The sequence below is a fragment of the Myotis myotis genome, unplaced genomic scaffold, assembly GCF_014108235.1.
Source record: "Myotis myotis isolate mMyoMyo1 unplaced genomic scaffold, mMyoMyo1.p scaffold_m19_p_3, whole genome shotgun sequence".
Classification (NCBI taxonomy): Eukaryota; Metazoa; Chordata; class Mammalia; order Chiroptera; family Vespertilionidae; genus Myotis; species Myotis myotis.
Window position 1 is genome coordinate 41,495,793 of NW_023416335.1, and position 12,482 is coordinate 41,508,274.

At 47.3% G+C, this 12,482-nt stretch overlaps 1 protein-coding gene across 5 annotated transcripts in view; it reads left to right on the forward strand.

Moving 5' to 3' along the window:
* ABCC4 (ATP binding cassette subfamily C member 4) overlaps positions 1-12,482 on the forward strand; it is a 226,675-nt gene that overhangs the window by 175,509 nt on the left and 38,684 nt on the right. For all 5 annotated transcript variants that reach the window (XM_036297856.1, XM_036297851.1, XM_036297853.1 and 2 more), the window contains 4 exons: positions 2,509-2,628; positions 3,749-3,859; positions 4,787-4,887; positions 5,987-6,178. In XM_036297856.1, the coding sequence (XP_036153749.1) occupies positions 2,509-2,628; positions 3,749-3,859; positions 4,787-4,887; positions 5,987-6,178 (524 nt within the window). The remainder of the gene's footprint in view (positions 1-2,508; positions 2,629-3,748; positions 3,860-4,786; positions 4,888-5,986; positions 6,179-12,482) is intronic.

Sequence of the window (12,482 nt, forward strand, 5' to 3'; positions counted from 1 at the left end):
CGCTTGAAACCTTGCAACCTTGGGCTGACATTTAAGCTTTCTTGCTGTCAAATCTACAATTGATCTAATGGTTTTTCATTTTTGCAATTGTGAGCTTAGCAATGTTGAATCATAGAGAAGTGCATCAAGCCTGGATGGCATTTAGTTGTATTTCTTTAGCCAACTCTATTCATTTGTCAAGGCCTGGATTATGAAGCCACATTCACATTTTGTCTGTAAGGGTTCTATGGTCAACTAGCAATGTCTGCCAGGGGCGTTGCTAGGGGAGTGTTAACACGTGTGCCACGTGTTTTCAAGTCATGGATACTCATGTCTGCTGTTTTAGAGTTCTCATGCCAATTCTTAGGGACTTTGTTCAACTTAAGATGCTTACTAAGATGTCCAGTATTGAGAAAGGCTTGTGGATTAAGATTTTAGAGTTTTCTAAAGATAAACTACAAAGTGTGTGTGTGTGTGGGGGGGATGCATTTAGTCATACACGGGCATCTTTAACCCCTGATTATTCTCTCTGTGAGGTGCTGTGGCCATGATTAAAAGCACGACCTTGGGAATAAGCCAGTACTGGGTCTGTCACTCAGCTCTACCAGCTACTTGGATTGATTTTCTTAATCTTGGGCAGTGCTCTTAATCCCTCAGTCTGTTTTTCCCTCTGTCAAGGATATAATACACCTGCCCTCTGGAGTTCTTGTGAGGATTACTTGAGTTGAGGCTTAAACAGTGCTTGCTGGCTTCTACCAAAGGCATTAAGAGCATGACAGCTAGCAGGTCACCCACAGCATTAACAAGAGCCTATAGCAAGGCTGGCAGCCCAGGGTCCTTGCATGCAGTTCCCCGCCCACCTTGCCAGGGAAGATTTGCAACCCTGTGTCCCAAAGAGTCGTCAGGTTTCACGGAAAACACAGCTGTCTGTCTTGTGAAATGTAGGTTACATTTGTCTGTGACTGGTGACTAATGCCATGGGTGTTACATAGGTCTACTTCAGGACAGTCAGCTTAGTCGGTGGGAAAAAGGATATTACATTGGGCAAGATAATACCGGAGCCTTGGCATCCCCCCTCTCTCTCTGTACCAGTTAAATTTCTTTGCAAACCCTCCAGTTCACTCATCCTGGTATCCGCTCAGCCCCGAATGGCGTGTGGAAGACAGAGGATAGTTTTCCACAGACCCAGATTCCTGCTGTACTGCTATTGCTCTTGGGTATGCGGTCAAGAAGGTGATGTGTTCTTTGGCTGCCCTGGTGTTCAAGGCTGGGTGACACCTGTTTTATAGAGTCCACCCTCTGGGGATAATCAATTGCCACTTTGACCTCCTTATGAGGGAAGCAAGTGAGGAGGATGTCCAAGCTCTGGAGAACTGTAGCATCTCTTTTTCCTTCTCAGAAGAATTGTCTATGGTGAAATAGTTGATGTGACAACATTAGCTCTGGGCATGAGACCATGAGTTCTCTGCACTGTGTGTAGCACTCCCTTCATATAATGAGCCATGTAACTCCCCTGAGTCATCCTGATGGGCACCTTATATCCAGACTGGCCGTGTTCGGGGGCGGGCTGGGACATCTGCTGGGGGGTGCAGAAAAGGCCTCCGTGGAGCTTCCAACCTTTCTGATTTGGCACATGAGCTCAGTCTGTGTTCGTGTTGCTCTCTTCAACGTGCAGGGTTTAAAGGGAACTAAAGTAAAGAGAAGTTCAAAGTTACTCAGTATGGTGGGGAGAGAACAGTGTGGATGCTAGAGTAAGACCACAAGCATAAAACTGGATGGTCCGAACCATCGCAGAATCACTTGTGGTCCTTTGCCTGAATTAGATACAAGGGGAAGTGTGAGGTCATGTCTGCCTGGGAGAATGTTTTCTCCTTTCAGCACTGTCACAGGCTGGGGACCCTGACCCTAGCACTAACCCTAATGGTCCCCAGTCTGGAATGAGCCCCCAGCTGAGTGGATGGTCAGATGGCCCACAGTCCAGGGCTTCCACACATGGAAGCCTCCTCCCTCCTTGCCTGTAGAACTGTGGATACTCACTGAGCATCCCTAACACATGTGCAGTGCCCACATGCATGGTATTGTGTGACACATAGACACTCCATGCCGGGCTAAGGAATCAGGTGCTGGCATTAAGTTTGAGTTTTTCCCTGTCATTTTATAAAATCTCTGCAGCTTCCTATAACACGAGTGAGATCTTACCTTCCCCTAAACACCCAGATTTTACCAACAGATCCTTTGAGCAGGACTGTGATGAATGAGTTAGCAAACAAAGAATTTATCCAAAACTAGCTATGATTTGAAGCTGGCCAAAGATGGGGTCAGAATGAAGCTTTTATTCCCAAGTGGGTAATGGAAAGCATGGTATGACCAGGGGCTTGAGGGTTGACCTGCAGGGTCTTCCCAGAAGGGGCACAGCCAGTTCTGCCCCAGGCCCTCCGCTGGGAGGCTCTGGCTGTGCTGTTTGTTGGGAGATGCCACCACAGATGGTTCCCCACTGACTTTCTCTGCCGTCTCTCTCTGCTTCCCCAGCTCGGAGCCCGGTGTTTTCCCACTTGTCGTCTTCTCTCCAGGGACTCTGGACCATCAGGGCGTACAAAGCTGAGGAGAGGTTTCAGGAACTGTTTGATGCGCACCAGGATTTGCATTCAGGTCTGTATGTTTCTGGAAACGGTTTCAAAGGATGGGCCCTGCTGCCTCCTGAGCCTTGACCTCCCTCTCAGGTGGCCTTGTTGGCTTTGCATTCTCCCTGCCTCCCCCTGCGGCCAGCCCCACATTCTGTCGCTGCACATCTTCCTCCCCTCCCCTGCCCCCTCTGCGCTCCCCTCTTCCTCAATAACAGTACCCCCCCTCCCCCCCAGCTTGTATTGTTCTTCTATCATTGGGCCCATGACTTTCTGTCCCTTTGGGGCAGGCGTCAGGAAACTTTTTTTGTAAAGAGCCAGATAGTAAATATTTAAGGCTCTGTTTGCCATATCAGCTCTGTTGCAACTAGTCAACCTTGCTGTTGTAGCACAAATGCAGGCAAAAATAATGCATCAGCAAATGGTTGTGGCTATGTTCCAATAAAACTTTATTTATAGAAACAGGTGGTGAGCCGTTCTTGGCCACAGGGCATAGTTTGCCGACCCCTTTTTTAGAACATGTGGGGTGGCAGAAGTGACTGAGGAAATCCACTTCCTGACTGTCAGATTTGCCACCCTTTTGATATGTAATTTTCCTTGTATCTGTGAAGCTTTCCAATCTGTATCATATGTTGAGGATAAAATGGCACTTAGAACGCTACACGCAGATCCCTTTAGTGAGATGGTCATTTAGATACAGGCTCCTAAGGCATAAACACTGTGCAGGGCCCCGGAGTGAATATGGAAGGTGCTGGAAATGGACTGGGAGTTGCCCTCTCTGCTGTGGGAGCACTGGGAACAGCACATGAGAGACTGAGCTTCATGTCGAGGCCCAGCTGAGGAAGAAATGCACTGACGAGACCATGTTCCCATGTTCTGTAGAGGGATCACATTTCTGTTTATAACCTGAGGGTTGAATTTTTTTAATGCATGCTCCCCTCAAAATCAGGAAAAATCCACTGTACCGATGCCTGAGTATAATGCACTTAGCTTTCTGGAATCTTCAGGTTCCCTGGGTGTGCAACTCTGCTGTCTTCCTTTGTGTAAAAATCTTCTGTAGCTCCACTGAGTACAGTGTTCCCCCTCATTCGAAGTGGTTAACGTGGTTTTTCTACTTTTCCATGTGCTTGCTGTGTTCACAATCCCAGAGGCTTGGTTCTTGTTTCTGACCACGTCCCGATGGTTCGCTGTGCGTCTGGATGCCATCTGTGCCATCTTTGTCACCGTTGTTGCCTTTGGGTCCCTGATTCTGGCAAATAGTAAGTACAGATGGGAGTAACTATTCGTGGTATGATTCCCATGTATGGCTGCATTTACAAGTATTAAATTGAACTCTTGCCACCTTGTCTAATACCTAGTGGGTTTGTATTAAGGCATATGCAGTGTGTGAGGTTGGGTGTGATTCTGCTGTTTGGCCCACGGAGAGGACCACTGGGGTCTGGATGAGTTCCTTTGATCTTCTTTGAATGTGTTGAGACCTGTGCAAATGTAGCAAGCCGACCCCCTGAGCCTCTTGGTAGTGTCTGGTAGTTGTGAGGATAGAACCAAGTTCACCATTAAGCATTTTGTCCAGCTTAGGGCTTTACGTTTTAGCTACAGGACCACTCAGATCTCTTGGCTGTAGGTGCCTGGTGCACTGGGTGGAGAAAGATGCTCAGCGGGAAGGAATGTTATCCTCACTGCCCCGTGGGTACCAGATGAGCAGGTGTTGGCGTGCATGGCTTGAATTCGCCATCCCTAACTATTCCATGTTACAGCACCAAATCACAATATTGAACAATGGAACAATGAGAGGAGTGTTTTGGATTTAAAAGCACTGGTTCTTAGTACGCATTGCTTTGTTTTTAGGGGTTTCCAATCACAGTTGCATTGGACCTAGTAAGTGAAATTACATACTGGTCCTGGAAACCACAATGAGGAAACTCTAAATAATGACTTACCTATATCATCTGCCAGGTGTGTGTCAGTCCTGTGGGATTAATAAACTCATTTAGTATTCATTGTGAATTCACAGCAGGGGGTTTTGTGTCCTGGTCTCAATCAACAGATAGTGAAAGTGTAAACTATTGCTATTATCGAATGCTGTGTTTAAATACTTTAAAGGAGTCTTTTTGGTGAAGTGACAGAAGGAGCCAGACTCTGGGTTTAGAATGGACTGTCTTGACTCCCCTTTTTTTGCCATTTAGCTTTGGATGCCGGACAGGTTGGCCTGGCACTGTCCTACGCCCTCACCCTCATGGGCATGTTCCAGTGGTGCGTCAGGCAAAGCGCCGAAGTCGAGAATATGGTAATGTTTATCTTGACGTTCTTAGCCTTTTCCAGTCTCCTTCCCATTAAACAGCATAAAAGCGCTCCTTATGTAAAATATTAAAACTGTTATTTTTACATCGGAGCTAACAGCGTGTTTCAGATCCTGCTTCCATCTGTTTAAAGTTAATGTAAAATAAAATGTATACATCTTTTTCTCAGTCTTATGTATGCCATGTCAGCAGGTTTTGTATGCCTCACAAGCTGTCTTCAAATGTAATACAGGTCTCTGTGGGAGGGCGGTTCTGAAATCCTGGAGTGGATGTAAGCTAATTTCTCAGAGGCCCATTTATTTATTTTTCTTAATGGGGTAGTTCCTCATTCCTGTTTTTTTTTAAAAAATATTATGTTTAGGTTTTTCTTTGTTTAATTAATAGGCATCTCCTCCCTCCCCCACCCCCATTTTAGCATTTAGCAGTTTACCACTGAACACCTGAATGTGCTGGGGTCCCTCTTTCTGGCAGAATTAAGCTCCTCTCGGATGCCTGGTCAAAGGTGTTGAGTTACCAGTTCACTTGTTTAGGAGGGCATAGTCAATATGTAAATTGTCTCCTCTTATGAATATTTGCAACTTCTCCTAAAAAGAGGAAAATAATAAAAATAAAATACTCATTTTGCTCTTCTAATGAAGTAGAAAGTGACTATTACATTGAGGTTTGGTGACCATCAGTTTAATTCATCTATAACAGATGGCCCTTCTCTAGCTTAAATTACTGATTGGTGGCTCTAAGTAGTCTTTTCTTTAACAAAATCCTCTTGTTTTGTTTTGTTTTAATTCAGATATGAAAAGTAGATAAATGAGGTCTTAGCATTCTTTTATTTCATTCTCTTAGTTTTAATATAATGTTGAGGGAAGTACCCGTAAGTACGTAAAAGTGTCAAAAGATGATGAACAAGTTTGTAAATCATCAAAGTCTTCATCCAGTTCCTACCTTCTCTCCTTTGGGGGCATTACAACGTGAGATAGCCTTAGTCAACTAGGTATAAAAACAGAATGGTTCAAACTAAAATAAAAAAACAGAACGGTTCATTTACAGTCTCTTACCATCCATAAACCCACGATGTCCTCCGCCTTGCAGATGATTTCAGTAGAAAGGGTGATGGAATATACAGACCTTGAGAAAGAAGCGCCTTGGGAATACGAAAAACGCCCCCCGCCGGCCTGGCCCCATGAAGGCGTGATTGTCTTTGACAACGTTAACTTCACCTACAGCCTGGACGGGCCTCTGGTACTCAAACACCTGACAGCCCTCATTAAGTCAAGAGAAAAGGTTTGTTTAAACCACCCTCCCTCTTTAAAATTTCAACTAAAGGTTTAGTGGCTGCATCCGACTGTTGGCTTCCTCGTGAATGAGTCAGGGGCCCTTTTGTTCTTCTGTGGATGCAAATTACATCGGTGACCATAGGTAAACCTTGGAAACTGACCATGAATGTGAATACCAATATTTCTCTCCTCCTGGTGTGAGCTGCCTCATGGTGGTTGCTGAGCCCTGACCGAGGCTGGAACTTACCCTGCCCCAGGACATGGGCCCAACATCTCATTATTCACGCCTAAGTCTTGGAAGTCAACCCGGGCTACTTGTTAATAACTCTCTAGTATCTGGTTCCGATCGATTCTTACTTCTTCGTATTTCACAGTCCTTCTTTTCCTCCCCAGGGTGGCCTTTAGTCGCTGCCCTCTGTCCCTTGGCCCATTCCATAGACTTGCCTCCTCTAACCCGTCCTTCGCTGTCATTCCCCTGCCCTCCCACCAGCAGGCTGCTTCTTTCTGGGACACTGTTCTGATCCCTATGGGTCCCCAATAGCTCCTGGCCTGGATGATCCACTGCTAGAACCATAGCCCCAGGTCCACTCCATCAGGGGCGGGATGGCCAGCGCTCAGCCACCAGAGAAAATTCTGGAATCCATGACCCAGTCAGGACTAAGGAACCAGCTGGAGGCAGTAAAGGGCCCAGAGACTCACTCAAAGTTGATGGAAGGAAGCCCAGGGGGCAGGGGAAGACACACGTGGGGGACCCAAAGGAGTTGTATCCTGGCCCTGCCAGGGGCTAAGTGCACTGGCAATGGGACCCTGGGGCCCTCAGCTGGGACCAGGGCAGGCTCTTAAAGAAGTGGTTTAACCAGAACAGACAATGCTGTAGAAAGGTCTACTCCCACCTACTCCTCGAGCCCCAATTCCCAACATGCATTCCCCCCCACACCCCCTCTTGCACTTGGCTAGTGTGATGGTTCTGCCAGAGCATCAGGCCTCCTGGCTTCCCTTCCACAGGGACCCTTTCTTTTCGTCACCTGGCTGTTGAGAGCCTCCTTGTTTTCAGAGTCAACTCTAATGCATCTGCCTCTGTGAGACCCTCAACTCTGCCACAGCATCTTACGTGTTCTTTTAAAATAGTGCTTATAGTACCCCCATGCTCATAGAAGGATTCTCACAGTAGCCAAAAGTTGGAAATATCCCAAGGGATTAATGGATAATCAGAATGTGGTAGATCCAAACCATGGGGTATTGTTCAGCCTTAAAAATGAAAGACATTTTGACACATGGATGACCCTTGAAGACGTTATGTTAAATGAAAGAAGCCAGACACAAAACGACAGGTGCTACATGATTCCACTTGAATGAGGTTAGGAGCGTAGTTAGGTTCCGAGACAGAGAAAGTAGGATGGTGGTTGCTAGGAGCTGGCGGGAGAGGCGAATGGAAGTTAGTGCTTCATGGGTATAGAGTTGCATCGCAAGGCAAGAGAATTTTGTAGATTGGTGGCACAACAATGAGAATGTACTTAACACTACTGAACGGTATACTTAAAAAGTGGTTTAAGTTGGTAAACTTTGTTATGTGTATTTTACCACAATTACAAAATAAAGATGGTACTTATGCCATGCTTTGTAATTTGGGGTCTGACCTCACAGTACACTGAGGCTTCTTAAGGTCAGGGAGCATCTTATTTTCATCTTTGTTCCCCAGAAAATGGCATTCTGCAGGCACACGGTGGGTGGGGAGGCACCGCTGGCTGCGAGAGTGCGTAATACGCAGGTGTGAAGCGACCAGCAACAAAAACAGACACCCAGGACAGCTCCTGTAAACAACCCATTACCTAGATGCACTAAATACCTTAAGCACTGCTCTTTTAAGCTCTTTTCCACCACAGACCCATTTAGTGGACTATAGCCATAATTTAATGAATGATACCCTTGTGACATGAAAGAATAACTGTTCGACTTAATGCCCAAATGATACCCGGGAGCAGCTCTACTGAGTCACGTGGCACACGCTGGCTCATTATTTCCAGGTGTATTGCAGGTCGGGAGGAAGGCGAGGACTGCTGTGTCGGGGAAACATTAACTACCCCTCTCGATGGAGTCCCATCCCTCAGAGCACTCTCGGGGAGGTTCAATCACCGGCAGATACTGTGACCGTCGGATTTCACGTGCCAGACATAAATCTGTTAATTTGCAACATGAATTAAATTTCCCAGGCAACCTTGGAGTAGGAATTATCTAAGAAACTTGGTCATACAACTTAGAAACATAACTGATTTGTTTTCTTCAATCTAAAACACAATCCCCCCGCCCCCCACCTCCCCGTCATAGGATTATTTGAGATTCTAAAATGTTTGTGGGAAAATTGAGTTTGCAGACTGAATTATGGTAACTCCAGTAGCTTGGCTTTTGGTCTGTGTCTCGGCCCACCACAGTATCACTTGGTGCTCCACTTGTGTGTTGGGGATCGTACCTGCCCAGCGTAGTCATGAAATGATTTCCCTGTGCCTGTGGAGGTCCTGGGTCCCATCTCCACACCTGTGCCAGCCCTGTTACTCCGGGACACCCCTTCGGTCTGGCATTTGGTTGAGAGAGGCTGTTCAGGAGACGTGGGGATGTGTGAAATGCTGCTTTATTCTCTTTCACGTATTTCCTCTGCTGTCCAGATTCCTGGAAGTTGTAGTAAATGAGAACGTCGAATAGGTACTAAGCAGCAATCTAATTCACAGAAGAGATAGCAAGTAAAAGAAAGAACCAAAATGAGGTAAATAGCACCCTAGGCAACCTCGTTAGATTCTCAACACTGGCTGCATTTTTCATTTAGGCAATTTTGAGGTTGATTTGATCATTTTAGTGAGTACTGGGCCATTGTAAAGCATTTCCGAGCCCAGGAGGTAGATTAATTTTGGTTTATTATTTTTTTCTTGCTCAGAGCTATTACTTGGGTAATACATTTTACAGTTCTGTGCTCGATCTTGCTATAATGTGCAAAAATATTAGTTCCCTGCATTTCCTCCTTTTTCACGTAGTACTTTCTCAGGAACCCCTCGCCTCACTCCAGAGTGTCCCACTCCCCCAGCCACTTTCGGTTTCCTTCCTGCTCAGACCGCAGGGCAGCAGCAGCCCCATCACCTGGACTTCTCAGAAATGCAGTCTCTCAAGCCCAGCAGAGCTCTTGGCTCAGAACCCATTTGAAAAAGCCCCCCTCTCCTAAAGTTCTGCACCCTCAGGCAGTTTTTGATGACCAATAATAGCCCATGAAATGTCCTTTGAAATGTCCTTTGACAGTTGGAAATTAAGCTCATCCATTACCCCAACCGCTGTGATTGAGCAGGATGTTCTAGATCAGAGGTGGGGAACCTTTTTCTGCCAAGGGCCCTTTGGATCTTTATAACATCACTCCTGGGCCATACAAAATTATCAACTTAGAAGTTAGCCTGTTACATTTGGTCAAACATTTAATTAACTCACCCCAATGCCTTGGCAGGCCAGACCAAATGATTTCTCTGGCCTTATACAGCCCATGGGCCGGATGTTCCCCACCCCTGCTCTAGAAAGTTCTATGTCACTTACCGCCCCACAGATTTGTTTTCTATTTTCCACAAGATAAGACATGTAAAGCATCTACTGGCACGGAGACCAGCACAGAGTAATCACTTGGACAAAGATAGCTGTTGTTATCACAGGGTGTACAAATTGTTGTCCGGCCCATGAAAATGAGGGGGTTGGCCATTTGCAATCCTATTTATGGATCCATCTGCCATATCTGTCTTCTCTGTTCAGCTTATTGTATACCTAAACAATATAGGAGTAGATGTTCTATAAGTTTCTCCAGACTGAGGTAGACTCCCCAAACTCTCTACAAGATGCCTCTTTGGTGCAGGACACCCCAGGTAATAAAAATCATTCAAAGGTGAACTAATGCAGAGCCTGCTGTCAACACATGCAGTCCAGAGAAGATACAGGAATTATAAAAATGGCTGCCATATGAGATAGAAGGAGGTCACAATTTTTATGGAAGTTTAGAAGATGATGTTTAGGGAGACAGGTAGAACGTTTCCAAAAAATTTGGCATTTGAAACAGAATGTGTGATGTGGTTAGGATTTCAGTAGGTGGACATGCATGTGGAAGTCATGCCAGGTGATGGGACCAGCATAAGCAAAGGTGCGATGCCTTGATTCACTGAATGAAGAACTAGGCACCTGCAGAGCCTTTGGGGAAATGAACCCCCAGGTGTGTAACACTCATTTTCACTTTTAATCCCACAACTATCTAGTGATCACAAGGGAGCTGACTTTTGGAGATTAAGGATAGAGAGGTTCGGTAGACAGTTTTGTAGAAAAGACTTCCGGGTACATAGACAAGCACAGAGGGGTCCTTGGGAGGCTTAGCCTGAGAAGTGAGTGCACATGGGCTATGGTGGGAAGATGCGAGAGGCAGGAAGCCACTGCCTATTGTGTACTCCCAGCAAGATGTTAGTAAGGAACATGATTCCACTTTTTGGAATGAAACTGATGTTGCTTAAAACAAAGTTATAACACCCAGTTTTGTGGATGTTCAGGGAATCGGGTGAGAGTAGAAATTGATCTATTTCTGGAGGGTAGTTTGGCAGGTACTTAACAACCTCCTTTGAAAATGTTCATACCTGTCTGGCAGCAATTCCACATCTAAGAATTTATCTGAAGGAAATAATTAAGGTTGTTTGCAAAGATTTAACTTCAAGGGTATTTGACACAGTTATTTATAATAGCAAAATATCTACAAATAGGGGATTTGGTAATAAACTATCATATACTGTAATATTATGTAGCCATCAAAATAACTTATGAAATATTAAACAAAAGCAGGTTATAATAATACTAGAAGCCCAGTGCACAAAAATTTGTGCACGGGGGGGGGGGGGGGGGGGGGAGTCCCTCAGCCCGGCCTGTGCCCTCTCGAAGTCTGGGACCCCTCGGGAGATAACGAACTGCTGGCTTAGGCCTGCTCCTGGGTGGCAGAGGGCAGGCCCAATCCCTAGGTGCAGCCCCTGGTCGGGCTCAGAGCAGGGCCGATTGGGGAGTTGGGGCGCCACCCCCTGTCATGCACAGAGCAGGGCCGATTGGGAGGTGGCGATGCCACCCTCAGTCACGCTCAGGGTAGGGCCGATTGGGAGGTTGGGGCACCGCCCGTCATATTCAAGGCAGGGTCGATGGGGAGGTTGTGGCACCACTCCCTGTCACGCACAGAGCAGGGCCAATCAGGGGGTTGGGGCGCTGCCCCTTGTCATGCACAGAGCAGGGCCAATCAGGGGGTTGGGGAGCTCCCCCCTGTCACACACAGAGCAGGGCGGATCAGGGGGTTGGGGCGCTGCCCTCTATCACCCACAGAGCAGGGCTGATCAGGGGGTTGGGGCGCCGCCACTGTCACACTCAGGGCAGGGCCAATGGGGAGGTTATGGCTCTACCCCATCACACACAGAGCAGGGCCCGTGGTGTTGGGGGGTTGGGACGCCGCACCCTGCCACACACAGAGCCGCAGGGCGATCGGGGGTTTGGGCGCTGCCCCCTGTCACACTGATCCCGGTGCCGGGAGGCCTCGCGGCTCCGCTGATCCCGGTGCTGGGAGGCATATTACCCTTTTACTATATAGAATAGAGTCCTGGTGCATGGGTGGGGGCTGGCTGGTTTGCCCTGAAGGGTGTCCTGGATCAGGGTGGGGGTCCCAACTGGGGTGCCTGGCCAGCCTGGATGAGGGGATGATGGCTGTTTGCAGCTGGTCACACACCCTTCAGGGTGGGGGTCCCCACTGGGGTGCCTGGCCAGTCTGGGTGAGGGGATGATGGCTGTTTGCAGCCGGTCACACACCCTTCAGGATGGGGGTCCTCACTGGGGTGCCTGGCCAGCCTGGGTGAGGGGCTGAGGGCTGTTTTCAGGCTGGGTCTGAAGCTCCCAACTGCTCCTTTTTTCTTTTTTTTTCTTTTTTTATTCTGGGCCAGCTTTAGCTCTGAGGCTTGGCTCCAGCTCTGAGGCCTCAGCTGCTGAAAGTAGGTATCTGGTTTGTTTAGGTTCTATAATCGAAACTCTGTATCAACTCCAGCTCTGAGATCCCGGCTCGCTGAAAGCAGGGTTCTGGGGTTTTGTTTAGCTTCTATATTTGTTACAATGTTCAAACTGCAGGCTCAGAGGCTGGCAAGGCAGGCGGGGAACGTTGCAGTCCTCTGTCACTGAAGCAAGCAAGCCTCATGTTCAGTTTAAGCTGCCTGGCTGCCGGCCGCCATCTTGGCTGGCAGTTAATTTGCATATCACCCTGATTAGCCAATGGGAAGGGTAGTGGT